The following is a 25,382-nucleotide window of genomic DNA, read 5'->3' as shown; positions in this document are numbered from 1 at the left end:
CATCGACTGAGTAACCCGCTGCAAAGCCAGCAGCCCCTCTGCTGCCCCAGGAGCTGGCGATCAGTCAGGGGCCCAGGCTAACCCCTGTATAGCGCAGGCCTCCAGCGCCACCAGCCCCCGCCCTGAACCAGCCGCCGAGACGGCACCATCGGGCCACAGGCAGGAGAGGGGGAACCAGGCAAGGGCAGGGGCCTGATGAAGTGAGCTATGCCCAGCTGATCTGCAAGGGACCCACAGCCCATGCTCCAGAGAGCACTTTGCCGTGAAGGCCTCTTGCTGCATGTACCCTCCACACACGGTAGTTACCCAGTGGCTGCCAAGCCCCCGGCGAGGTGAAGCACCGTGGTAGTGGTAGCAAGGTTTCTGCAGGCCCCCCCTTGAACTTCCCACCCCCAGCCCCGACGTGAGTGAGCCCCGTGGACGCTGCTTGTGCTCCAACAGGGAGCGTCTGTCCACCCAGCGCGACCTGCCTCAGCCTGGCCCTCACCGCTGGGCTGTGCGCTGGGGTGTGGGGGGGTCTCGCAGTCTGGGTGCAGAGAACCTATAACTGCTGCCGGGTCTCGGTGCTTCACAGATACAGGGCTGCTGCCCCGCGGGGCTGAGCATTCGGCTCCCCTGCTCCTCTCCGGCGCAGACGGCTGTCTCAGGCCCTGTCCTGGAGTCATTCACAGGGGGTCCCTGCTCCACACCAGCACTGCACACAAAGCCCTTTGTCTCTGCACACGGCCTCTCCGCAGGAACGCTCCTGCCTGCCAGCCCCAGCGTTGGGGCTCTTCCAGCTCCTTTATTTCTCCTTCATGGCAGACCCGCGCTTTGGGCTGAACCCGATGCAGGCCCCAGGTCAGCATCTCTCCGCTGCCCTGACAGGGCCTGGGGCTAGTTTCCCCAGAGAACGGCTGCAGAGAAGGGGCATGTGAAGTGCTGGGGCTTCCCTGGGCCACTTTTTCACCCCAGACTGTGAGACTCTTTCAGGCTCCTGCAGGATCAATGTTACTGGATCTGCCCCCTGCCCTGTGGCCTCAGAGCCCAGCCTGCCCTGCTCCCCCCATTCCCCTGACTCCGCAGCTTGGCTCTTCAGCCAGTGAATGTTTCATCTCCTCACCCACCCCCCTGCCCACTAGGGAGCTCCAGGCTCTGCCCCCTTCCCTCCCCCAGCTGTGCCCCCCATTGTTAGCCTGCACTTTAATGATATTTTCATGACTGTTTTAGACCCTCTCTGGGAGTCGTGGGGGACGAACGTGCATTACATCATCCCCCTTCCCTCCCAGTAAATCAGGCACTGGGCTGTGTGTATCCATGACCCATTCATGACAGGGATAAAATCCAGATGTTCCAGCCCTACGTGCAGCTGGGTCATTTCCTTTTTTGGCTAAGAACGGGAGGCTCTTAAACTCGACTGAAAGAGGAGCCTGGGGGCCCGTTTGTAAAGAAATCTTTTGCGGTTAATCCCTGGAAACGGCTCTTCAGAAAACATGGGCTTGCAGAGCTCCTGCCAGAGGACAGGCTCCCTCAGGAAACCTCTGCAGCCAGAGGTGTCTGCTCATAGTTTGAGGCCTAGCAGCAAAACCAGAGCTCAGGTCCCAGCACAACGGCAGCAACAGAATCAGAATGGAAAGAAGAGTTTTGCCGCCCGCCAGAGCGAACGTTTGTAGGAGCCTCTGAGCGAGGCAGGCCTGCGAGTGCGCAGAGCCAGCACTGAGGTCACAGAGAGACTCGCAGGCTGCGTCTTTCATCCCTGGCTTCCCCTCGCACAGCAATCTGGAGAGCTGGTAGCGCAGCTCCGGGGGAAGTGGAGGGGGAATGCTGGGGAGGCCGGGGGCCAGGCGAAGGCCCAGAGGAAGTCACGATGGCTGTTAGTAAATGTAAAGGAATCTGTGGAAAAGAGTTTCAGATGTTAGGGGAATAAATGATTCCACAGCAGATAAAAGTGAGTAATGAGCGTACAAGGCGGACGGGAAGGAGACCAAAGTTACCCCAGCTGTGGACTGCGGCAACATCCCCACAGAGGCTCTTTCCAAGAGACCTCAAGAGCTGGAGCTGAGGTCAAATGCAGCAAATGCAGGGAAGCACCAGGGGCTTTTCTGTAATGTGGAAACACTTAATTCGGTGTCATGAGAGTCCCATGCCAGTGACTAAAATGCCAGTTCCTGACAGCCCAGGATCCACCGCACTGCCGGGTCCAGAGGAGCTGAACCGGTCCAGGACCTACTGAAGTCATCGGCCCACATAAGTCTTTCCTGGGGTCAGAATGGTGACCACTTAACTCTGACCACTTAACTCCCGTCCCCAGGCTTGAAGCCTTCACTTTGCCCCATGTCCCTGGAAGCCCAGGAAGGGCCCAAGCGCTTTGTCTGGGTAGTTGAAGAACGTGCAAAGCCTGAAGTCACAGATGACAGATCTAAGGAGAGGGTCTCCACTGCATCCCTGAAAAGCCGGGAGTGGGGGGAAATTGGAACTGGTGTAAGGGGGGACTGTGGTATCATCCTAGAGTTAAAGGCTTGGCAGGCCACTGGGGGAGGGGGAACCATGGGGAGTGCAGGGAGCTGCCCCCAGTTCAGGGCTTTGGGAGCAACCCTAGGGAGAGTAAAGAGCTATTTTACCTTTTGAAGACAGCCTGACCCACAGCGATGATGTTAATTCAATCCCACCCTACTCCCACCCCTACTCGGAGAAAATACAGCCAGAGAGAGGTGTCATTATAATGGTTTATTATATAAAGCCTTACAGAAACATACAAGAGACCGGAGGGTAGGACACTTACATAGGAAGCTTCCTTTCTAAAAACCGTTCCAAGCTCTTCAGAATAGCACACACCCAAACTCTGACTTACCCGCATCAAAGCTTTCAAACGAGGGTTTCAGTAAGGATTTGAATACACAGCTAATACGCTTCAACATGCATAACATTCTGTTGGTAAATGAACCCTGCTTGGGGATGGGGCTAGCCGTTCCTCCAGCGGGTTTGGTTACTGAGTTACAGATAAAGTACAAAAAGGAAAACACAAGGAAGGCATATTCAGAAAAGCATCCCGTTACCTGGGGGAGGGGGGCAGGGCAGAGCTGGTGTGAGCATCCCAAGCGAGACAGGGCTCTAGGGGAACTCGAAGCAGCTCAGCAGTTTGGCATAGCAGGGTCTTGGAGAAGCAAAGTTCCACCAGCTGGGACACCAGCCTCCCTCCGGGGAGCTAAGGTCACACTCATTTTCAGTTCCTATCTGTAGGGCCCTACCAAATTAATGGCTGTGAAAAATGTGTCATGGACCATGAAATCTGGTCTTTTGTGTGCTTTTACCCTATACTATACAGATTTCACAGGGGAGACCAGCGTTTCGCAAACTGGGCATCCTGACCCAAAAGGGAGTTGCAGAGAGGTCGCAAGGTTATTTTATGGGGGTCGCGGTATTGTCCCCCTTATTTCTGCGCTGCCTTCAGAGCTGGGCAAGCGGAGAGTGGTGGCTGTTGGCCAGGTGCCCAGCTCTGAAGGCAGCGCCTCGCCAGCAGCAACACAGAAGTAAAGGTGGCAACACCGCAACCCCTACTACAGTAACCTTGAGACCCCCCCCCCCAACTTCTTTTTGGGTCAAGACCTCTACAATTACAACACCATGAAATTTCAGATGTAAATAGCTGAAATCATGAAATTTACAATTTTTAAACTCCTATGACCATGAAACTGACCGAAATGAACTGTGAATTTGGTCGGGCTGCCTCCCAGGAATGAGAAGCCCAGACGGGGTGAGGGTCAGCGGCTGAGCCAGGCCCCAACGAGCACCTGACCTGCCAGGTGCTGAGCAACCCCGGCTCCCCCTGCAGCCAATGAACATGAAGAGAGCTCAGCACCTGGCGGGAGGGGGCACAGGAGAGGCAGAGCCTTTGGCTGCTGTCTTGGGGGCTGGTTCAATTTATCTGCAGCCTTGCTTCTTGTTAATACAAACACAGCCCCCGTCGCCCCCCCCCCCCCCCCGCTCCCCTGCAGCACCCAGGGCTGAATTCCGAGCAGAGCCTGCAGCCGAGCACAACTGTGCACAAACAACCATATTTGGGGTCAAAATATACAGCGTGTGGCCGAGCTCAGCAAGAGACAACCGGCGGCCCTGTGTCTGCAGCACCCGGTAAGGGGGAAAGAGCAGACGACCCCGCCAGGTCTGATGGCTCTAGCTGCCTCTGAAATGCCCTTGTCAGCTGCTCTGCTCAGCGGCTCTCAGGCAGACGGAAGAGCTTTGGCTGCCAGCCGGGCAGCATGAGACTCGCTCCGAAAGCGCCTGAGCCGCTTCGCAGCGCTCTTGGAGTCGGTGTTCAATAAACTCCTTTGCCCAGCTCTTGGAAGCTGATGGGGACCCTTCTGCTGGGGGGCAGAGCAGGGGGAGGGGAGATGCTGCAGGGGGGTGGGGGCACCAGAGCCCTCAGCACCAGCTGGTGATTCAGGTTCCCCTGCCAAATTAGCGACACCATCTCCCTGAAGATGTGAGGAACGAAGGGGGGGGAGAGACATCAGAAAAAGCCATTCTCCAATGTGAGCCATGTGCTCACTCCAGCATGCTCTGCTCACAGCCAGCCAGGTCCCTGGCCACCCAGAAACACCCAAGGCTGCAATGAGCGGCACAGACAGCGTTGCAAACTTGCCCAGCGAGACGCCACGTTACCCTCATGTTAGGGGAACAGGCTGTGCTGCAAACGCAGGCTGGGGAGGCAGGAGCCTCAGGCGAGCCCGGCTCACAGGACAGGAGCTGCTGCCCATCACAGAGCAGAGGGATCGCGTGGGGGAAGGGAAGAAAACCAGTAACAAGTAGGAGGGACAAAGCTGTGCGGTCAGCACATGGAGCCTACGGCCCACTGCCCAGCCCCTTTGCTCAGACAGGGGCTCCCGGCTCAGCCAGCGCCCAAGCGCATAGGAAGCAAAGGAAAGAGCAATTAATGAGGGACTTGGAAGCTCTTTTTGTTTGGCGTTTATTTAGCTTCACTCTGCAGAAAGCCTCGGGTGGCTTATTCTAGCCTTCAGGGGAAGGGCACAGGCACCCCGAGCATACACGGTGGGGAGGGGATCAGCCCTCTCCGGGCTACAAAAGGCACATCCCCCCCCTGCCCAGGGTGTCTGGCACGAAGCCCCCGAAGAGCAGATAAAGCACCTGACCCACGTCCTCTTGCCAGGCTTATAGGTTGCTGCTGCAGTCGCGGCAGAGGATCTCGTCGTGGTGCGGGATGAAGCCTTTCCCCACCAGCGAGCTGGTGCAGCGGGCACAGTTGAAGCAGTTGTGGTGCCAGTGACGATCCTCAAAGGAGATGTATTTACCCCCTCCGAAGCCTAGAGAAGGGGGACAGAGCGTAGGGTTACCCGGAGCGCTCAAGGCAGATTCCTGAAGGGCTTAGAGTCGGCCCTCCAGGTGGGATGAGCCTGGGGCTATTTCCATCTAGCTAAGGTGCGTCTATGCCCCTCCCCGCCATAGCGTCTAAACCCCTCACAGTCTTATACGCAGGAAGGACCAGCCCTAGCTTAGAGCTGGGGAGCTGAGGCCCAGGGAGGCCCAGAGTCTTGCCCCATGTCACGCAGGGAGCCAGAGGCAGAGCAGGTCTCCCAAGCCCCAGGCCAGAGCCCCCTTACCAGCCAGCCTATGCAGTTGGCAGCACTGGCCGTGAGCAGCCAGTCAGGGGTCTGTGCACGACATCGAGTAACTAAATCTCTTTGGGAAGGCCCGAGTGGAGCCAGCCAGCCGAGGGAAGCCACGTTCTGCCCCTTGTCCAGAAGGCAGGACGACGGGCAGGTTTCCTAGGCGCTATTGCAGAGACAGCAACAAAGAAATACTGGTGACCTGGGGCGGGGCAGCAAACCGGCATCGTCTCCAACCATGGAACCAGGGTTCTGACTCACCAAGTGACTCAGCGGCTGCGTCGGCCTTTCCCGGAGCAGTAAACCCAAGCCACAGAGGGAGGGTCAGTGAGGGAGACCAGGCAGCCTCCTGGTGCAGGTGTGTGAAGGGAAAGACTCACTCCCCTCACTGTGAAAGGTCCAGTTTCTGGAGCCTCCCAGCCCGTTCCTGGGCTGCAAAACCTTCCCACTTTACAGTGGGTGGAGAACCCCAACTGAGGGACCAGCAGCCCCCAAAAGAGACCAGTCAGAGCCCCACGGAGCATGTCCTGGGAGTTCTGGTGAGTTCTGCAGGAAGGTTGCAGGGTACCAAAACACAGCCAGTCCTCCCCGGGTGTGCACAGTACGTTCCCTACTCTGACAGGGGCAGGACACACCCAATACTTGAGCTTTGCAAGAACGAAGTGAGAGCAAGAAAACGAGCTACACAAACTCCTCATTGCAATTTAACTCCTTCCCATCGCATGGCCTCTCTACGAGCAGCTGAAAGAGGCTGCTGGGGAACAAGTCCAGGAGCAGCCTGGCACATGCCCCAGGCACTCTTGGCAATAACATTCTCCCATCCTGGGAGGCCGGAAGTTCTGACCAGCCCATCGATGAGCCTTGGAGGGCTGCATAGGCCTTACACTGGCCTGCTGCAGAGAGGAATTCCCCACCATGAAGAGATTCGCCAGCAAGCGGCTGGGAGTAAGAAGGCAGAAGAAGGTTTGCGTTCTGCTCACAGGCCGAGACACGGTGCCGCTCGCGAGGGACCATGTGCTGCGCGCCAGTCTCCGTGGTTACCTGTGATGGGCTTGGCGCAGGCGCTGCACTTCTTGGCATAGAGGTTCCCAAAGCACTTCACACAGTAGGGGTTGTCCTCCTGGGAGGTGAACTGCTGGCCTGCCAGGGGGACCTTGCAACCAGTGCAGACAAAGCACTCCTTGTGCCAGGGCTCGTCACGGTAAGTCACTCCTCCCTTGGTCAGCGACTGGGGAAGGGAGAGCACCAGTTACACCCGTGTGTCCCTGAAGAGCTGCTGCAGGCAGCCCCGGGAGTACGGAGCGCCTGGCGGCTATTAAGATCTCAGCCTCCAGAGCGGAGACGGGCAGGGGCTGGCCGCAAGGCTAGCACACTTTCCACGAGCTCATTGCAGTTAACATGAGACCCCTTCCCAAGCCAGCCAAGGGAACTCAACTGGACCCTCAGCAACCACGGAGCCGCATGGCGGGCCTGGCGCTAATGGGAGCAGGCAGCAGCCGGTCTCGAGACCAGGCACACGAACATGCCTCAGCTTGGAGATCTCGACAGCATTCAGCAAAGCCTTCTGGAGAGCAGCATCCCCCAAGATGAGGGCAGGGGAGGGAGCCCGGCCACGCCCACCCCTTTATTGTCACTGGGTGGTTGCTGACAGCGTGCTGGGCGCAGTCCTGCCGGCCCAGATCTGGGGAACACCGACACGAGACTGCCCTTAGTAAGCTGGGTTTCACCCAGAAGGGATCATGGAACAGCTCCCCACCTCCTATGCCCTGGACCGCTTTCCGCGGAGACCAGCGCCCGCCCCGGGAGAATCTCATCTAAGGGAAGCGGAGCCCCTACAGGGTCACCAAAGGAAGCACTGGGCCAGCGTTACCTTTTTGCAACGAGTGCAGCGGGGGGCAAATTTGCTCTCATAACAGGGGACGCAATAATAATCCTTCTTGTCTGGGATAAAGGACCGCGACCCGATGGGCTGCTGACAGCTGCTGCAAATGAAGCAATGCTCATGCCAGGTTTGTCCGCTGTATTCCAGTTTCCGGGATCCTAGAAGTGAAGCAGGTCTGGGGTCAGGGCACCGCTGGGAGACAGCAGCTGCACCTTCAGACAGGCTCAGCAAGTGGCATGTCCTCAAATCAACAATGCTCTATGGAGATGGAGCCTTGTGTCCTGAGCTCAGCTCGAGCCTGGGAAGGGGGGGCTGGCGCTAGCGTTTCGTACGCAGGAAAGCTAGTGCCCAGAGGCCTGTTCCTGCCCCACGTCCTAGTACAGTCACTCCTCATGGGGCAGTTCTCCCTTCGTACGGAGCGTCACCAGTCGAGCCTCTCAGCACAGGAGAGCTCGAGACGCCAGAGGGCCTGGGGGTAACACAGGCGGGCAATGCCCGAGGGGCCTGGCACAGCCCCAAAAGGCTGGGTCTCCATCAGCCGTTAGCCAGTCACTTGCTGTCTGAGGCCGCAAGGGCCGCCAGAGACAGGGCAGGGGATGCTCCAGATCCTCTGGAGCTGCCTCCCCCCATTCTCCTCCTCCACGGTCCTCCCCCAGCACGGAGCCCACAGACAAGGGCTGCAGGGGAGATCGCAGTTCTGGGTCCCCCATAGGGGCCTCACGTCTGCTCAGCAGAGGGGAGCTAGCACCGTCCTCTCTGTACAGGTACGGCATGTCCCTGGGCTCTTGCCCGGCACCCACAGGGCACTGCCCCGGCTGGGTTGACAGGAGGGCAGCTGCCAGCCCAACAGAGCCTGCCAAGACCCAGGGGAGGCTCCGTCTCCTGCCAACAACCCCCGCCCCAGAGCCTTTACCTGGCATGACGGTCTTCTCACATGCGACGCACTTGGAGGAGAACTCGCTGCAGTAGCAGTCGTTGCACAGCAGCTCCTCGTCCTGGCAGGTGAACGGCTCGTCGGCCAGAGAGCGGTCGCAGCGGAAGCACCGGAAGCAGTGCTCGTGGTAATGGCGATCCTCGTAGTACAGCTCCTGGGAGAGAGGGCGGGGGGTGTCACCCACGGGGGGTGGGGGCAGGCCCCACTTGGGCAAAGCCCCTCACTTGCCCACGGGGGGCGGGGGGCAGGCCCCACTTGGGCACAGCCCCTCACTCGCCCACGGGGGGCGGGGGGCAGGCCCCATTTGGGCACAGGCCCCAGCCCCTCACTCGCCCACGGGGGGTGGGGGGCAGGCCCCACTTGGGCACAGCCCCTCACTCGCCCACAGGGGGTGGGGGACAGGCCCCACTTGGGCGCAGGCCCCAGCCCCTGGACTCTCACTCACCCTGCAGTCGTGGCCAATCAGCTCCTTGCATTCCTCGCAGGTGTTAGCGAAGTGGGCATCGTAGCAGGGGATGCAGTAGGGGCCCATGTCCATCTGGATGTACTTCCGCCCATACAGGGACTCCTTGCAGTTATCGCAGTCGAAACCTTCCGTCATGGTGCCGGCCGAGAGCCTCCCACACCTACCGGGGGAAACCGCATAGGTCAGTATCTGCTCAGACCTCAGCAGCGCAAAGGGCTGAGCCTCTCCCGACTCCCTTGCCACATCCCGAGGTGAGGGGCACAGACACGGGCGCACGCCCAGGCTGTTCACTGTGCTCAGGCAGCATTGCACTGACCTGAGCCTGGCTGCACACGGCCAGCATGGGGCACGAGCTGCTGCTCCTGCTCATGGACAACACGATCTGTGTTTCCAGAAGTGGTCAGGTGTGGCGTGGAGAGCACCTTCCGCTTGCACGTAAAGCGGAGCCAGCAATCAGAACGTGCATACACCTGTCACCAGGCCCTGCACGGAGAAAGCCCGACTGGGAAACGTGTGACTGAGACGGTTGCTGGATGACGCAGAGTCGCGGGCTCCTGGCTGCAATCCTCGGGACAGCATGCAACACCCGAGAAGGTTGCACACAAAATCATTCCCGTTTTTGGTCAAAAACATTTTTGGACTTAAGTGCGTGACCAGCTGGGTGTGTGCATGAGTCCGACAGAGGAATAAACAGTCACCCCTCTCGCAGCCCCAAACTCAGTGATTAACCTCCCGCCCGGAGCCTAGAACGGGATTGGTTCCTGCACCACATCTTCTGTGCTTTGCCTGAGCTAGTTTCTAACATCCCAAGTTTTGAAGCTTCCAGATGGCTCTAAACAGGGGAGCATCGAGCGTAAGTCCGGTGCCCAGTCATTTGGCCAGTACAAAGACATTTCTTATCAAAGTCACATCCCCAGGATCCTCCCTGGGAGCCGATTTCCGAAGTACAAGTCCCTTGCTGCACGTGCATGTTTGCACACGTGAAAGTACAAGACACATTCTCTGGCTTTGCTTCGGGAGAAGCTGGTTTACGAGAGCTGTTACGGGCCCTATTTCTCTCCAAGGTATAAGGGTTTGTCTACACCTGGAGTTATTCCAGAATAGCTAAATTTACACCCAGCCTTAATCCGAATTAACTTTCAAGTGTAGACAAGCCTATGGTGTTTATACCAGACACATTTAGCTGCAGAGACCAGGCTTTGCAATCCTCTTGACGAACCCAGTGGCTCAGAAGAGTTATTACAGTGCGTTGAGGGATAAATCCCAGAACAGGACAGGGGAACAATCACAAGTTCCTCTGCATCTCAGGCTGCGGGCAATTGCCTTCCTGATGTTGGGCTGAAGCCACCCAGGCCGGCACTGGGAAAGGGCTGCTCTGGCTTGCACAGCATGAGTCATCGGGGCTATTCATGGGCCTGGGATTAGGCTTCCCAGCTGTTGCTGAGTCTTGCTGCATGCAGAGATAGCGCTGCTGCTGACTGTTCCTGCCCAGCTACGTGACAGACAGATGGGAACAAAGTCCCTTCTCAGACCCGCTCATTAACCAGCTGCTTCCCCCCAGCTCCTGTTTGCTCTTCCGACCCCCTTCCTACCACAGCAGCAACGGGGTCCCCTGCACATGGCTGCAGGAGTGTGGGGAGATCTACACACCGAGCCCTCGCTGCATGCCAGCCTTGCCAGCGTGGGCTGAGAACTGCTGTGCCAGTCGTCCTGGTCCACACCCCACACCTCCCTCCGCCTGCAGCTGCATCCTGGGGTAGAGAGTTTATGGCAGCAGGAGTGACGAGCTCCAAGCCACCAGCTGTGCAACTCCACATTAGTCTCTGATACCTGCTAAAAATACCCAGGCAGCCAGGCCAGACCTTCAGCAACATCACTGCGTGTCCAGGCGAATGAAACGTTTCCTCAGCTGCTCTGACGGGGGCCACCCTGTGCCTGGGGAGAACGTCCCCCACCCCAAAAGGTTTGCTCCCCCAGTGAGGAAGCTGAGCCAGGAAGGTTAGTTTTAGAAGTGCTGCAGCCCAGGGCCTGCAGAAGCGGAACGAAGCAGCCTGCGCCCTAGTCCTTTGGAGATGGCCCTGCTCAGGCAGGGCCCTGGGCACTGTCACTTGTTTCCCAACATACAACGCGAGTCATGCCTGTGTGCTGTGCAACACGTCCAACCCCCCTCAAGGCTCACAGCGTGGAGTTCGCCTCCCTCCAGTGACCTGCTCTGTTCAGGCTGGACTTTGCTTCCCAAAGTGATTTCATCCCTTCACCTGAGAGAACGTCTATTGCTACCCCGCCCCTCCGTACACCTCAGAGAGAGGGACTCAAAGGGGTAACGCAAGGACCCAACCGGGAACCCCCCCTCCCTGTACAATACTGTAAAGTCCTCAGGGCAGGGAGCTATCTGTATTGATTTATGAGGCTTCATGCACCTCAGGGGCCCTAGAAATAGCAGCTTGGAGTGTAACTGAAAGGGAGGAAGGCAGGTCAAGAGCGTAGGCCATTGGACCAGAACTCAAAAGGCCTGTGTTCAATTCCCAGCCATGCCAGAGACTTCCTGTGTGACCCTGGGCAGGTCCACCATCTCTTTGGGGCTCAATCCCCTTCCCCCCCTGCCCCAGAAACAGGGGAACAGGATCCCAGAGATAATGCGAGGAAAAAGCCCACGAATGATCGCAAGATGCTCGGATGCCATAGCAGTGGGCTCACATAAGAACCTAGAGAAACAGAGCTGTTGTTCCTCTGAGTGTGTGTACTACCGCGCTGTGATCTCAAATAGCAGTCCTCCCCGAGACCCAACAGCACTCAGAGATGACAGGAGAAAACCAGACGGGTAGGATCTCAGCTCCAGGACAAGGTGTTTCTGTGTTGGAACGTGATTTGCCAAATCAAATTCCGTCTCTCTGCTGCAGCTGAGCCAACATTGTGATCAAAACCAAGAACAGGGCTCTCAAAAAAAAAAATAGTTCCAGGACAGGGACATTTCAGTTTCAAATAGTCTCTCTCATTTGGCAGCTTCTCGACGTAGGCGTTTCCTGCCCAATCCCCTTTCTCCCTGAACCACACTGGAGATGACTGCCAGCAGAGAATGCCCCTAAGGGCCTGCCTGCATTACTGACTTTGCACAGGAATAGGTGCACCAGTGCAAACCCGTGAAAATTCACTGCACTGCTGTAAGGGAGGGCTTGACCCTGGGGGCTGGCATGCACCAGCAAAGCTACATCAGTGCAAAAATCCTTAATGTAGACAAAGCCCTTAGGTGGGACCCAACACCACTTTCTTTGCAGGCACACAGGAAGAGTGCTGGGAAGAGGAAGAGATGCAAACTGCACAAGCCCTTTGAAAATAGTACTTGAACAACTTGCTCAAAGTACTGTCCCCATCTGTAATATACAAATAACCCACTGGCAGAGTGTGTCACATCCACCTCCAGCAGCTAGTTTACTAGAGGATAACAGCCTACTACTGGTATCTGTGCTGCAATGTTGAAGGCCCCAGGTGCAGATCTTGCTGACTCCCTAGGAGGGGGGTTGTTATAAGCATTCCTCTGAACTGCATCCAGTGGCAAGACCCTCGTCCCCGTCCATGTCACGCGGCCTTAGTGCTGGCTAGCCAGCCAATTGCTGTTGCATATCCTACACCACTTTTCCCTTCTTGGGGTTACTGCTTCCCAGAGTCCGTCAGTCCACCTACGTCTGCTGCACAGCTGTCTTGCAAGGCAGAGTGCGCTGCTAAAAGGGTGTCAGCATTGCACTATTGGAGCTAAACTCGCTTATTCTCCAGGTTGGACAGACCACAGAGTGCATGATGGCAGGACAGCGAGCCCCAGGGCTGTCTGCAGGCACAGACCACAGCATGGCTGGGTAGGGATACATGCTGCTCGTTCCAGGGAGGGGAAGGGACAGCAGCAGATAATGAGCCTGGGAAGTTTGCTGAGGGGTGTTTGTGTTAGATAAGCTGTTTGCTCCCTTTGTTCTGGGTCTCACACGCAGAGTAGGACAGAGGTGTTAAACACACGAGGATGCCAAAGCAAACACTGCAGCTCCAATAGCCAGGAGAGCCCAAGAGCACAGAGAACAGAAGGGCGAAACAAAGAAAAAGGAGCAGGAAACAGCTCAGCATAAAAAACATAAGATACAAAAATTTAAATCACTACTGACCAAGTTTGCAGATGACAAAAAAATTGGGGGAGTGGTAAATAGTGACGAGGGCAGGTCACTGATACAGAGTGATACAGCTGGATCGCTTGGTGAGCAGGGCGCAAACAATGTGTTTTAATTCGGCTAAATGCAAACGTGCATGTCTATGAACAGAGAACGTCGGCCATCCTTACGCAATGCAGCGACTCTGGAAAAGATTCGGGGTGGAGGTAGATAATCAGCTGCACAAACTCCCAGTGCGACGCTGTGGCCTAAAGGGCTAATGTGAACCTGGGATGCATAAAGACGGGAATCTCAGGTAGGAGCAGAGGGGTTATTTTACCTCTGTACTTGGCACTGGTGCGACCGCCGCTGGAATTTTGTGTCAGTTCTGGTGTTCACAATTCACGAAGGATGTTGATAAACTGGAGAGGATTCAGGATTAGAAAACCTACCTTATAGTGATAGACACAAGGAGCTCAATCTATTTCGCTTAAGAAAAGGGCAAGAGGTGACTTGATCCCAGTCTATAAGTATCTACACTGGGAACACATTTTTGATAATGGGCTCTTCAGTCTAGCAGAGAAAGGTCTAACACCATCCAATACTGGGAGTTGAAGCTAGATAACTTCAGACTGGAAATAAGGGTACATTTTAAAGTGAGAGTAATTAGCCACTGGAATAATTTGCCAAGTGTCGTGGTGGATTCTCCATCATTGGCAATTTTAAAATCAAGACTGGATACTTTTCTAAAAGCTCTGCTCTGGGAATGCTTTTAGGGAAGTTCTCAGGCCTGTCCTATGCAGGAGGTAGGATGAGATGCTCATGATTCTCTCTTCTGGCCTTGGACTCTACAAATACATGAGCACAGGCAAGAAACACTCACTGCAAGGGGGGAGGAACTCAGCGCTTGTCTGGGCTAGGAGAAAAGATGGATTTGTAAAAACATTTTTGAAGGGGTTGGTCTAGAGTACGATTTAGAAGCGTGCTGTAGGCGTGTGCTAACGAACAGGTTCTGAAAGCCAAGCGTAGCCAGGACAGACTTTAAACATGCACTCAGCTGGTTAATGGGAGATCCTAGTCAAGTCAAAGCCACCAAATGTAGCAGAGAACAGGAGCTAGGCTCTACAGAGCCAGGGGCTGGGTTAACCCTACTGCCGGGAGCCCACCTGCTTGCACGTTGCAGAGTGGCCGTGTAGAGTCATTTTCATTGCTTTCAGACCTATTCTATTCCATAAGGAGAGACTCCCTCTCCCCTCATTAACAGGGTTACCAGTGCTGCTCAGATGCCCTGGCAATACGGCGACAGGAAGTGGCCAGTAATGAGTTACCCTCACCACCCCGTCCCTGCTGCCTGTCAGGCATGCATAGCTCCTCCACCTCAGACTACTCCAGCCGGCTCCACCTGGGCAACACTGGCTAGTGCCAAGATGGTTGTTACAAATGCATCAGTTGCTATGCTACCGCAAGGCACCTGCGGGCTGACCACTCCTGTCAGTTGCAGACTGGGACATGCCTCACTGCCTCGGATGCTGGCATCCTGGTTTGGATTTACCCCTTTCCTGGGTGTAGTCACCCCACTATGCCCAGCTACAGCCAGAGAACTGTAGCTACCGCCTCTGCTTGTCAGAACCCCAGTACAGCTACTCTGCTCCACAGCCGAGGGATTTAACTAAAGACACATTGAATCTTTTATTACATTCACAGTAAACAAAAAAGGAGCCTGCAGGCTGGTGGCTGCTCCCTGCACCAGTACTCCAGGCCCCAGGAGTAGCCGAGTCTGCAAACACTGTGGCCCCAAGTGAGACCCATGCAATACATCTGCCACTGAACTAGGAGAACCCAGTTCTCTACAGGTCACACCTGAAATGCAATAGACAAAAACGAACCATTCAGCACACGGAGAGAGCAAAATCACACAGGAATCTAGCCACTTGTGACAATAAAGGTTTATTTTTATTATGAGCTGTGCCATTCCACCTGGCAAACATTGTCCTCCTCATGGGGACAACTGGCTTTCCTCCCTCCCTTGCACACCAATACCATGGAGTGCCAGACCAAACACCTTTGGGAACACAAACTCCTGAGGGGCCCCCAGCCTCGCCTTGCAAATAACCTTCTGAAAACCGTGGGCCCCAAGCACGCCCGGTTTGGAACAGAGCTTGGAACAGGATAGTGTACCAGAAAGGTCAGCAAGCCGCAGATGATGCACAGTAGAGACCACTTTCTAATTAGAGTAACACCCATGTAACACCACTCCAGTGTCACTGTCTGTTGTGACCCTGCAGGTGGCTTAGCAACAGATTGTTACAGTCATGCCAGGGGCTATAGAGAGGCAGACGGGCGAGCTCAGAGGAGAAGGTGCAGCCAAGGTTTGGCTTTCCGCAATGTGTAACCAGCCAGGATTTTAATCAAACTGTTGAGAAAACAATCAACTCCTGCAGCCAGAGATTTCACTTTCACAAGGTTATTGGCTTTCTTGTGTAACTCCCCATCGTAGTATGTTATCAAGTCCACAACCAGCTGCCATACAGAAGCCATCCTGTAGCAGCCCATACAGCCATTCCTCCTAGAAACATGTTCATCTTTCCAGGATACAGGAATAGACCTGCCTTTGCTCATGTTTCAGGTTCCATCTATTCTGCCCAGAGATGCCTGAACGGGGTTTGCGTAATTTACTTCTAAACAAATGAGCAGGAGAAGAAATGCAGCCAGGCAGGGAGGACGAGCAATTTCCCAAACAAGGATGAGACTATGTAGGTGAGACAGGGCCCAGGGATGCCAGACCGGCAGGGGGAAGAGAAGAAGAGTTTCCCCTAGTTAGCTTTGCAGAAGCACTACAGCTGCTGCGGTCTGTGTGCAACTGTCCCCGGCCAGCAGATTTCTGCCTCCAGGACGAAGAGCAGCTGCTGCTTGGTATAAGGAGCTGCTCTGACCCCTCGTCGTGAGTCTGGGAAGATTTTCAATCAAGATCACGGTTGCTGCAGCTCCCTTGTGCTAACGCTGCATCCCACCGAGAGCCCTGGCAAAGGCTGTGCAGGCTCTCAGGCCAAGGCCATGTGTGGTCACAGTTCCCAAGAGTACCGTGTTTGGTTCCCTACGGGGCTCATTTGCGCCTCTATCTTCCGAGCCTTCGCTTGGCTTCTAACTTCACCAGCCCTTGTTCTGGACACTGTTCCACTGCCCCAGCAGCCTTCAGCTTCTGACCGGGGCCCTGAGGTGGGGCCCACCCTGCAGGCTGAGCAGGCCTGGCGCAGCGTGTGTGGGCAGCCTGGGAAACGAGTGGGTTCTTGCCCCATTCCCGAGTCCCCAGGAACAGATGTGGGCTTGGTGCTGGCGCTGCTCTGGGAACACCCTCCCCAGCCTGGGTTCACCGAGCCCTACTTTCAGGAGAGCCGAGGGGCAGTCAGCCAGAAAGGCACAGGTAAGGGAATTTCATCCAGATGACTGAGCCAGCCCCAGCTCTCACCCAGTGCTGTCAGGGAGCCGCATTACATCAAGACTTTACCCTCCTGCTCCTGGAGCCGCTGAGTCACTTCCTGCCTTTAGATCTCACCGTCAAACCTCCTCTCCAGCCTGTGCCCAGCACTCTGAGGAGCGCTGTGCAATTCCGAGCATGAAGGGCAAGTCATGGGGTGGGGGAAATCTCTGTTCATCATTCCCAGGGATACTTCATCCCCACAGGCCCTGGGCTCTCCCAGCCCCATCAATGCAAACAGCTGCAGTTAGTTCCTCAAATACCTGGGGAAGGCCTGGGTTTTATTTTGTGTCTTTTGCATTCCCTCAAAGCAGTGGCCAGATGGCGGCCGGCTGGCAGGAGGGTATTGAAGGAGCAGAGTCGGGACGCTGGCAGCCTGTGTGCCCCTCTCCTCTCCCGCCTGTGGGGATGCACCAAACTGCCAGAAAATGTCCACCGTAGTCAAGTGCCACGTGTGCTGGAGCCCACCCAGAGTCCTACAATGCAGCCCTCACTGAACCTCGCGTGAGTTCAAAGCAGCCTTGGCCCAATGCTGGGCACATCCGATTTCGACCAGGAAACGCTGTGCATTTTGAGAAAAAGCAGCCCTCTTGCAGCCCTGGACTTGCTCAGCCGGGCAGGCGTGGAAATGCCCACGGCTGCGAGCACAGGAAATAGCAGAGATGGTTTGAATTGTTCACTGAGTCACAGGGGAGCACCCGATTGTCACCAGATTTTAAGGCACACTCAGCAGGGGAATTGAGGATTTCCCCATATTCAGAGTAAGTCTCGGCAGGTGAAAGACGCACCCGGCTGTACTAGAGAGACGTGATGGTGCATACAATGTTTGTACAGCACATTCCACGGACAGCATGAGCTGGTTATGGCAGAGAGGCACAGGAAGGACATCAGCTAAAGACAGGTGTGTTGAACTCAACAGGATCTCGGTGCAACTTCATAGATAGGGTGGGGGCAAAGGGCGAGATTGTTACTTATTACAATAGTGCCAAGGGCCTGCCAGAGACTGGGGCTCCATTGTGCTCTACACAGACCGTCTTACGAGGCCTCAAGCCAGGCACAGCCTGAACAGACGAGAAAGACGGGGGAAGGGTATCATCCCCCTTTGACGGATGGGCAGCTGATGACACTTGCTCAAGGTAACACGAGGAGTCTATGGCAAAGCCAAGAATAGAAGCCAGATTTCCCGAGTCCCAACCCAATGCTCTAGCCCCAAGACCAGCCAGCCTGCCTCTCTTTAGAGTCCTACACATTACTACCAGTGGAAGTTTCGTTTTCTTTTCACACGCCAGATACAAAGTGTGTTTCCCAAAAAACAGGCCATGTTTTTGAAAAATTGAAAAATACTATTTCTTTTATCATTTTTACAGTGCAAATATTTGTAATAAAAAATATACACTTTGATTTCAATTACACCACAGACTACGATATATATGAAAATGTAGAAAACATCCAAAATATTTAATAAATTTCAATTGGTATTCTATTGTTTAACAATGCGATTAAAACTGCGACTAATCAGGATTAATTTTTTGAGTTAATCACGTGAGTTAACTGCGATTAATCGACAGCCCTAATATTAATAAATCCATATGGACTTACACACCTACTTGCAAGCACCATCAGGATCTGAACAAAGCCATCCCTGGACTCAAGGCATAGTTAATAAGTGCCCAGTTATTAACATGCATTCAGAACTACAAACTACCTTCCTGTATTGGTGCACTGACGTGAAAACCACTCACAGCCAGAGCTTTGCTCAAGAGATTGGCCATTAATCTTGTTTAAAAACAAATACAAAGTTGAGTCAGTTGGGTACGTAATAAGCACATTTTGTGCATTCAACAGGAAGCTGAGGATTGGAAGCGTTTGAGAAGCTTGGATGGGTCATGAGTCAAATGGGCCATTTCACTGAAGGAGGACATTCAAGAGCACAGCAGTGAGATAGACACATTAGAACTCTCCTCCTAACAAACCAACATCTACCTTACCAGACTGTTAAGAAATCCATGGCCCCAGAATTCACCAGAGGAGATTCTGACTCAAACTCCTCCTTAGATTATTATCTGGGACAGAGAAGGGCTGGGAGGAGATGAGAGAACCAGAGAGGAGCTGCATTGCTGAATTTCCTTTACACGCAACACTGGTTTGCAAGAGAGGTCTCTTGCCCAATGACAGGCTGCACTGAGCAAATTTACTACAAAGGAACATGTAGGTTACTGAACAGGCAGCATCTGCAACCGGGTGGGGGGGGGTGGAGGGGGCGGCACAGGCAGAGAGTAGACTACGAAAGAGAGGTGCTACAGCCAAGTTTTCGGGACAGCGACTGAGCACTGGGACCCTGGTTTGATTGTTTTATCAGATAGAGGGGTTGGGGCCACAATTCAGGGAAAATCCTGTTCGTAACAATGCTTTAAAAGTAGGAAGGCAAGCACCCAAGCACACGATTGCTCTCTGAGCTCCTGCTCCTTTTTCCCATGCACATTAGTAACCAATCTAACAGACGGCATTGAGTTTCGGTTTCATTATGGTAACAAGGATGTCAAAAATTCCAGTCTTCCGGATACTTCCCCTCTGGTCAGAGGGTTGCACATGCTTCTAGAAAAGGTGAGCCCTGACTTGCTTTCTCTTCCAAGAAAACCACAGTGAAACTTTGCCTAACTGCCTGAAGTGCCTAAATGATAGTGTAAACTTCAAAGATCCACCCAGGCCAATTCAGACAACCTTTGGTTCCTTTCCAGAACAGCTGCCTCCATCCACAGCTAACTGGATCCGTCACACTACTGCACAGAGCCCTGCCTGGAGGACTTTCCCTCCCCCGCCAAAATAAATGCTAGTACCATTCATTAAGCCAATCAGGAGAGAAGTTTTTTCATTTCAGACCCAGATTCCAAGACGATGGAAGAGAAACAGCATAGAATAGGACAAGAAAGGACCAGGGGCCTAAGACTAACAGTTAGATGGTTTGCTGTTAGCTTCTGCAAGGAGCAGTCAAAATGTGACCAGCTTTCATACAACTCCTCCAGCAACTGATTCTAAACATTTCTCTTCCTTACAAACCCTTCCAGGTCCAGCCCTGGTTCCTCAAGCATCTCTGCTGCAGCGGCAACTGTGCTACTAATGCCAGAAGCAAAATTAAACCACCCCCCGAACTCCCCAGCAGGACACAAACACTGCCCAGGACAGGATCCAGGTGGCTTTGGTAACTACGGCTGTAGCTCACTGCAGCACAGTTGTGAGAAGCAGCTGATTTGCATCATGACATTCACCACGTCACATTCCCTAGGTCTGCAAGAAGCTTCCAGGGAGACCAAAGTCTCTTCTGTCATGAGAGCTTGGGCATCCTTAACATAGTTGGTTCCTGAGTGGTCACCTGATGTAGTGTGCGCCTGGCCGTATTGGACTGCATCGGCGCACACGGCCTCGGGGCTTCCCTCAGCTGGAGAACACAAATGTTCGTTTTTACTATAACCGCCCCGTACACAGAGTGAGGAGAACACTTTGCAGGGTTTCAAGGCACTTGCTCCCATCCCAGAACCCACTGGTGCAATCCCGTGCACATTGCTGGGTATAGCACAATATTGGCAGCAATAGGGTCAGTAGCTAGTTCTCCAAGATATAGTCTCTAAGGAGAGGATCCAGGTGTCAGAGGTCACTGAGGCCTTGCATTGTAACTACAGTCACAACCTAGGAACATATAAAAGTCTTCTTTTGGCGTTGCTGCTGGCATGTCATTCCAAAGGGGGAGCAGGAGGGCAAAATGGGTATCGCACAGAGGATTTCCTTCCTGGGGCCTGGAGTCAGGATCTTTGTCAAATCACAATTTAGCCTTGCCAAATGCAAGCCATTTCCTAGCCATCTACTTGTCTCTGTCAGCTTAGTTCCAGGACATTTTATGGTCTAGGTAGAAGCCCCACCTGAAAATGAAGTGTCTTTATTTGGAAGTGGAGGTTTCTAGACATGAACTTTCACTTCCCCTGTTGAGTCGGAGTGACAGGCACATGGAGTTGACAGGCAGGGATGAGATCTCAGTAAGATCCTCCAGAAAAGACCATGCACAAGTGAAGATGAAGCTGCAGCTGGTGGGGTTGCTTGGTATTTACCTGTGAAATTGCCGATCTGAGACTCTCTTTTCCTTGCTGTCTGCCCTGGAGCGTCACAGATCCATGCAGCGCATGATTTGCTGGGCGATTACAGCCTCGCACAGGAAAGAGGGTCCATTTCATGCAGGCAACACATGCCAGAATACGAATCACACCAAGCTTTTATGTGGAAGGAAACATACCACAGACACGGTGCAGAGAGGAACTCCGGATCACAATTGCTTCTATAAACCTGCTACACCAGGGGTTCTCGACCCCTCAGGGGGTCACGAGGTTATTACCTGGGGGTCGTGAGCTGTCAGCCTCCGCCCCAAGCTCCGCTTCCCCTCCAGCATTTATAATGGTGTTAAATATATTAGAAAGTGTTGTTAATTTATTAGGTGGGTCGCACTCAGAGGCTTGGTATGTGAAAGGGGTCGACAGCACGAAAGTTTGAGAACCACTGTGCTACACCTTCCCCCCAAACACCGGACAGAGCCTGCCACTGTCACCAAGGAAACATTCCAGCTTCTTTTGGTTCTGAATGCGCCAGCTGACAGAGCTGGCCAGGAGTGACCCCAAGGGTTCTTCCTAAGGACTGCATTCATGCCCCCAGAGCACAAAAGAGGGAACTCGACAATATCCCGGAGACCCAGCGAATGCCAACCACAGCTCTCTGGGGAAGATTTTATTAAAGAAACCTAGGCGTGAAAAATGCAGAGCCCTGGTTCCACAGGAGACTCTACACAAAATGACTGAATCCTGTGACCATGCTAAACTGACTTGTCAATTGTTCAGCAGTGCCAGCACAGTGTTGTTCAAACATACAGGAAGGCACAGCCCCCACCCCCAAAGAATTTGCATATTATATAGATTTTATTATCTAGGCAATTAAAGCTTTCATTTACACCAGTGTAAATCCAGATTGATTCTGGATTTACACCCACATAACCAAGCAAAATTTGGCCCATAAACACGTAAATGCTTAGCGCCTGAACACGGAAACTGTTTTATAACAAAACACAAGTTTTGAGTGATAGGAGCATCAAAAGGCATCTGAGACAGCTGCATTCTACGTTTTAAGCACTATTATTAAAGGCCAAATGGAATTTTTCCCCCAAATTTGGTCAAAATATTCACTCCTGAGTTGACTTCTCATTTTCTGAGGAAGAGCAGTTAGTTTAAATACCCAGTTGTACCACACCTGCACTAGCAGTGTGCACTGCTCTCTGCACCATTGCCACTGGCGGAGCTGTGCTCCCCCGCGGTGTGAAACCACCCGGGGCCAGGGAAGAGCAGGGCACAAGGCGGCTGATGAGCTACAGAAAGGTGTGCCCACAGGGTGGAGGTCTTGTGTTCAAGCACACCAGCCTTCCACCCAAACGTTTACCCACCAGCAGGTCTCTGCTGCCATTTGGCTGGTAACTGCAGGTCTCTGGCTCTGTACTAGTTCTTTTTATTGAGGCTCCTTTAAAGAGTAAAGGAGGTCTCTACTGAAAGCATGTATTACAGCTGCTAGCGTCCCTCACAAGCAAAGGAAATTACAGCTCTGTAACCCCAGTATGCCTGCAGCTTCTAATTCTGGTGAAGTATCAAGTCCTGGGAAGGGAAGTAGGCTCAGATTACCATCCCAATAAATGGCTTCTTGTGGTCTGAACCAAAATTTAGACCATCTGTTGCCTGGGAGTCACTGCACGTGCCAGCTGCTGAGTTCCTGGCTGCCGCCCTCCTGCAAAAAGGTAACACACTCCAAGGGCAGGATTGCTCAGCTTTGCAGCAGGTCAGGAAACTACTGAGTGGAGACAGACAGGGGAGCACGGGGAGCAGGGAGATAGTTTCTTTACTTCACCACTACACTGCCAAACCAGAGCTGAAATGAGTTTACATCTGCAAGGCTGACACAATCCAGACACTGAGAGCTGGATGCAGCATCATCTGGCGTCAATTACGCTTACAGTACAGACCTGAGCCGCTTGAAAATCAGTCGCCTTTGTTGCAACACTTCTTGTTTGTACAATTTTTTTTAAATTTAGTCTCAAATACTGAGCATTGTAAACGAAAAATCATCCATTACTCAAGGCAAAAGGGCTTTTGCTATCAAGATTTATTTTGGATAAACACTGCTCAGAGCTATTTATTTCTGAGAAAGGGAAGTGGGAAGCACGTCACTTCTTGCACAACTGCTTTGACGCTGCTGCGGCACCTCGTGAGATGGAGACTTTGGCATCTATAGCCAGGGGGGAAAAAGCTTTTTGCCAACTTGAGAGGCAAAACTACACAGCCACTATGGACACATTTCAGAGTAGCAGCTGTGTTAGTCTGTCTTCGCAGAAAGAACAGGAGTCCTTGTGGCACCTTAGAGACTAACAAATATTCAGGTGCCTGCACGTAACTTTATGGAGTTGGAATTCAAACCTCCAGTATCCTCTGCAGTCCAAATGCTGCCTGACCTCACAGAACTAGAGCTACCTGCCACCACATCCATAGAAAGCATTTGTGTTTGGGCAACAAGCAGCATCTCACTCTGATTCTTCATCTCTCTTGCTGAGATCTTTGGTGCAGGGGCCAAGTTCTCATCTCTCTTGAAAGTGCCCTGCAGAGCTATGAAAACAGAAAAGCAGACTGCTGCCTGTTTCCCGCACTACATTCTTACATAGAGGTAACAACAATGGTACAGACCTGGTGTTTACTGAGATGTAAAGGGGTAGCAAGGGAAATGTGTATGAAACAGATTTACTTTTCAGGACAATGGGATATGTATAGGGCAGCATTTTATCTAGGAGAGACCCAGCTCGCTATGTCCTCCAGGTAAAGGCCAGGAAGGGTTCACACCCTGTGAGGTGAAGAAATGATCCTTTTCTTATTTGTAAAGAAGATGTGCTGTGCTCACTCACTGAAAACGACAATGCCTCCTCTGTTCACGGCAAGGCACATGGTGCAACAGCCAGTGGAGAACGGCCACAGAACAAGGCAGTTTGGTTACAGTTAAAAAGTTTCCAAGTTTATTTGCTTGCTCACGTTTGTAGGATCAGAACCTCCAGTTCAACAAGGGGAGTAATGGAGATCCCAGCATGCTAATAACCAGCCTTCTGTTCTCCCCATCAAACAGAGAACACGGTATCTGAATGGAGTATTTGTGGCAAGCCATCCACAATAACAATAACTCAGCCAGACCAATACTCTAACTGCAGCAGAAAGTTACGTTGGCTTGTTGAATGCAATGGATCCGATTAAAACTCAACACGATCCCAACAGCCACAATGACTTCAGGAGCAACGGACAGACTGACTCTCCCAGTGACTCATACTAGAATCTGTTACAGCAGGTGCTGTGAGCAAAACCACTCACGGGTAAATCACCACTTCACTAGCAAAACATTTAAGTGCTTGCCCAGAAACAAAAGTAGCCACATCACAAACCAGAGAGTGACATCAATACAGGACGAGTGTTTCCTCCCCAGGTTCAGGTTTCACTACATGGGGCTGGAGATTGGACTCTTGTTAAAGTTCCTCTAAAAGTGTCCACATTAGACAAAGTCCCTGGGTCCGGTTTTGTTGGCAATACTTAGTTTCTGAACCCCTTTCATCTCTCACTAGCACACTGAGACAAGAGGGAGAGAGCAAACAGGAAGGGTTCCCTAATATAAAATGAATTGCTAACAAAAATCATCATACTAACCTAATGAGCCTCATTCTATTGAAGTCAATGGCAAAACTCCCACTAACATCAGTGGGGCTGGATCAGGCCCTATATTACTTCAACAGAAGGCACTACCTGGGACCTGGTTCTTAAGAGGGATATGCAGAGCCAGAGACTCTTGTCCAGAACCGGAGCTCTGCAGCCCCTTCCAAAATTCAGACTTTCACATGTTGAAGATCTGAAGCCACAATGGTCCTGTTCACTTTAGTTCCATCACTGACTGTGGCAACACGGTCAAGTCTGTACACGTGAAGTCTAATCTCTTCAACAGACTGAATCACATTTGGGATTTCCCACATGCGTTCCAGGGCCTCTCAGCTGCTCAGAGCGATGTGCACGATGTGTCCATTCAAGCTCAGTGCTCACCTCTCAGTGGCTTACATGATGGGTTTGTGTAGGGCTGGAAAATACACACACAACGTGGCTTCTCTTGGTCAGAGTTCCTTGCAGTGTATTGTACACTCAAGACTACTTACGCCTCTTGAGTGAGTGCACAATTATTCTGCATACTCCAGAACTCTCTGAATTGGGGACCAAGGCATACATTGAGTTAATGGCAGCCACTCAACTATACCAGGTTAAACTGATGTATAGTACAAGTGTGAAGATCTTCGAAGCCCTTGATGCACTGTAGTTCTGTAAGTCTGAATAATTCGCAATCGTGGCATGCGGGAATGTTAACAGTGCTGCTCTCTACTCCTCCAGACCAAGCATCAGGCCATGGGTGAGTGGGCAAAGCCTGCAGCAAACCTCCAGAGAAGGCCGAGTTGAGGAGGGTTTCCTCTACTAGAAAAGCACGTACCTCCCTGCTGATACAGGAACAGGCCTCTTCAAGAATGTAAGTGCAAGGGGCTCAGCTTCCACACGTAATCAGCTCTTAAATCTCTCCATCCTTTATAACATTATTGCTTCCACTGCTGTGCTCTCCGAATGTTTCACAAACACGGACACACTTATCCTCACTGCACTCCTGTGAGGTTAGGGAGCATTTTGTCTCCATTTCACAGACTGTGGAACTGAAGCACAGAGGGATTTAGTAACATAGCGAGTCAGTGGCAAAGCTAGGAATTGAACCCAGATCTGAGTCCCAGTCCAATGCTGAAACCACAAGGCC

General features: G+C 53.0%; 1 protein-coding gene across 2 annotated transcripts in view; it reads right to left on the bottom strand.

Annotated features, from left to right (window-relative positions):
- Positions 1-3,843: 3,843 nt before the first annotated feature.
- Positions 3,844-25,382, bottom strand: part of FHL3 (four and a half LIM domains 3) — a 40,863-nt gene continuing 19,324 nt past the window's right edge. For both annotated transcript variants that reach the window (XM_034753846.1, XM_034753845.1), the window contains exons 2-6: positions 8,865-9,045; positions 8,399-8,573; positions 7,474-7,643; positions 6,645-6,831; positions 3,844-5,300 (exon numbers count right to left, since the gene is read on the bottom strand). In XM_034753846.1, coding sequence (XP_034609737.1) covers positions 5,149-5,300; positions 6,645-6,831; positions 7,474-7,643; positions 8,399-8,573; positions 8,865-9,020 — 840 coding nt within the window. In that variant the 5' untranslated portion in view covers positions 9,021-9,045 and the 3' untranslated portion in view covers positions 3,844-5,148. The remainder of the gene's footprint in view (positions 5,301-6,644; positions 6,832-7,473; positions 7,644-8,398; positions 8,574-8,864; positions 9,046-25,382) is intronic.

Source organism: Trachemys scripta, chromosome 20 (genome assembly GCF_013100865.1).
Source record: "Trachemys scripta elegans isolate TJP31775 chromosome 20, CAS_Tse_1.0, whole genome shotgun sequence".
Taxonomy (NCBI): Eukaryota; Metazoa; Chordata; order Testudines; family Emydidae; genus Trachemys; species Trachemys scripta.
This window is presented reverse-complemented; position numbering and strand designations above follow the sequence as displayed.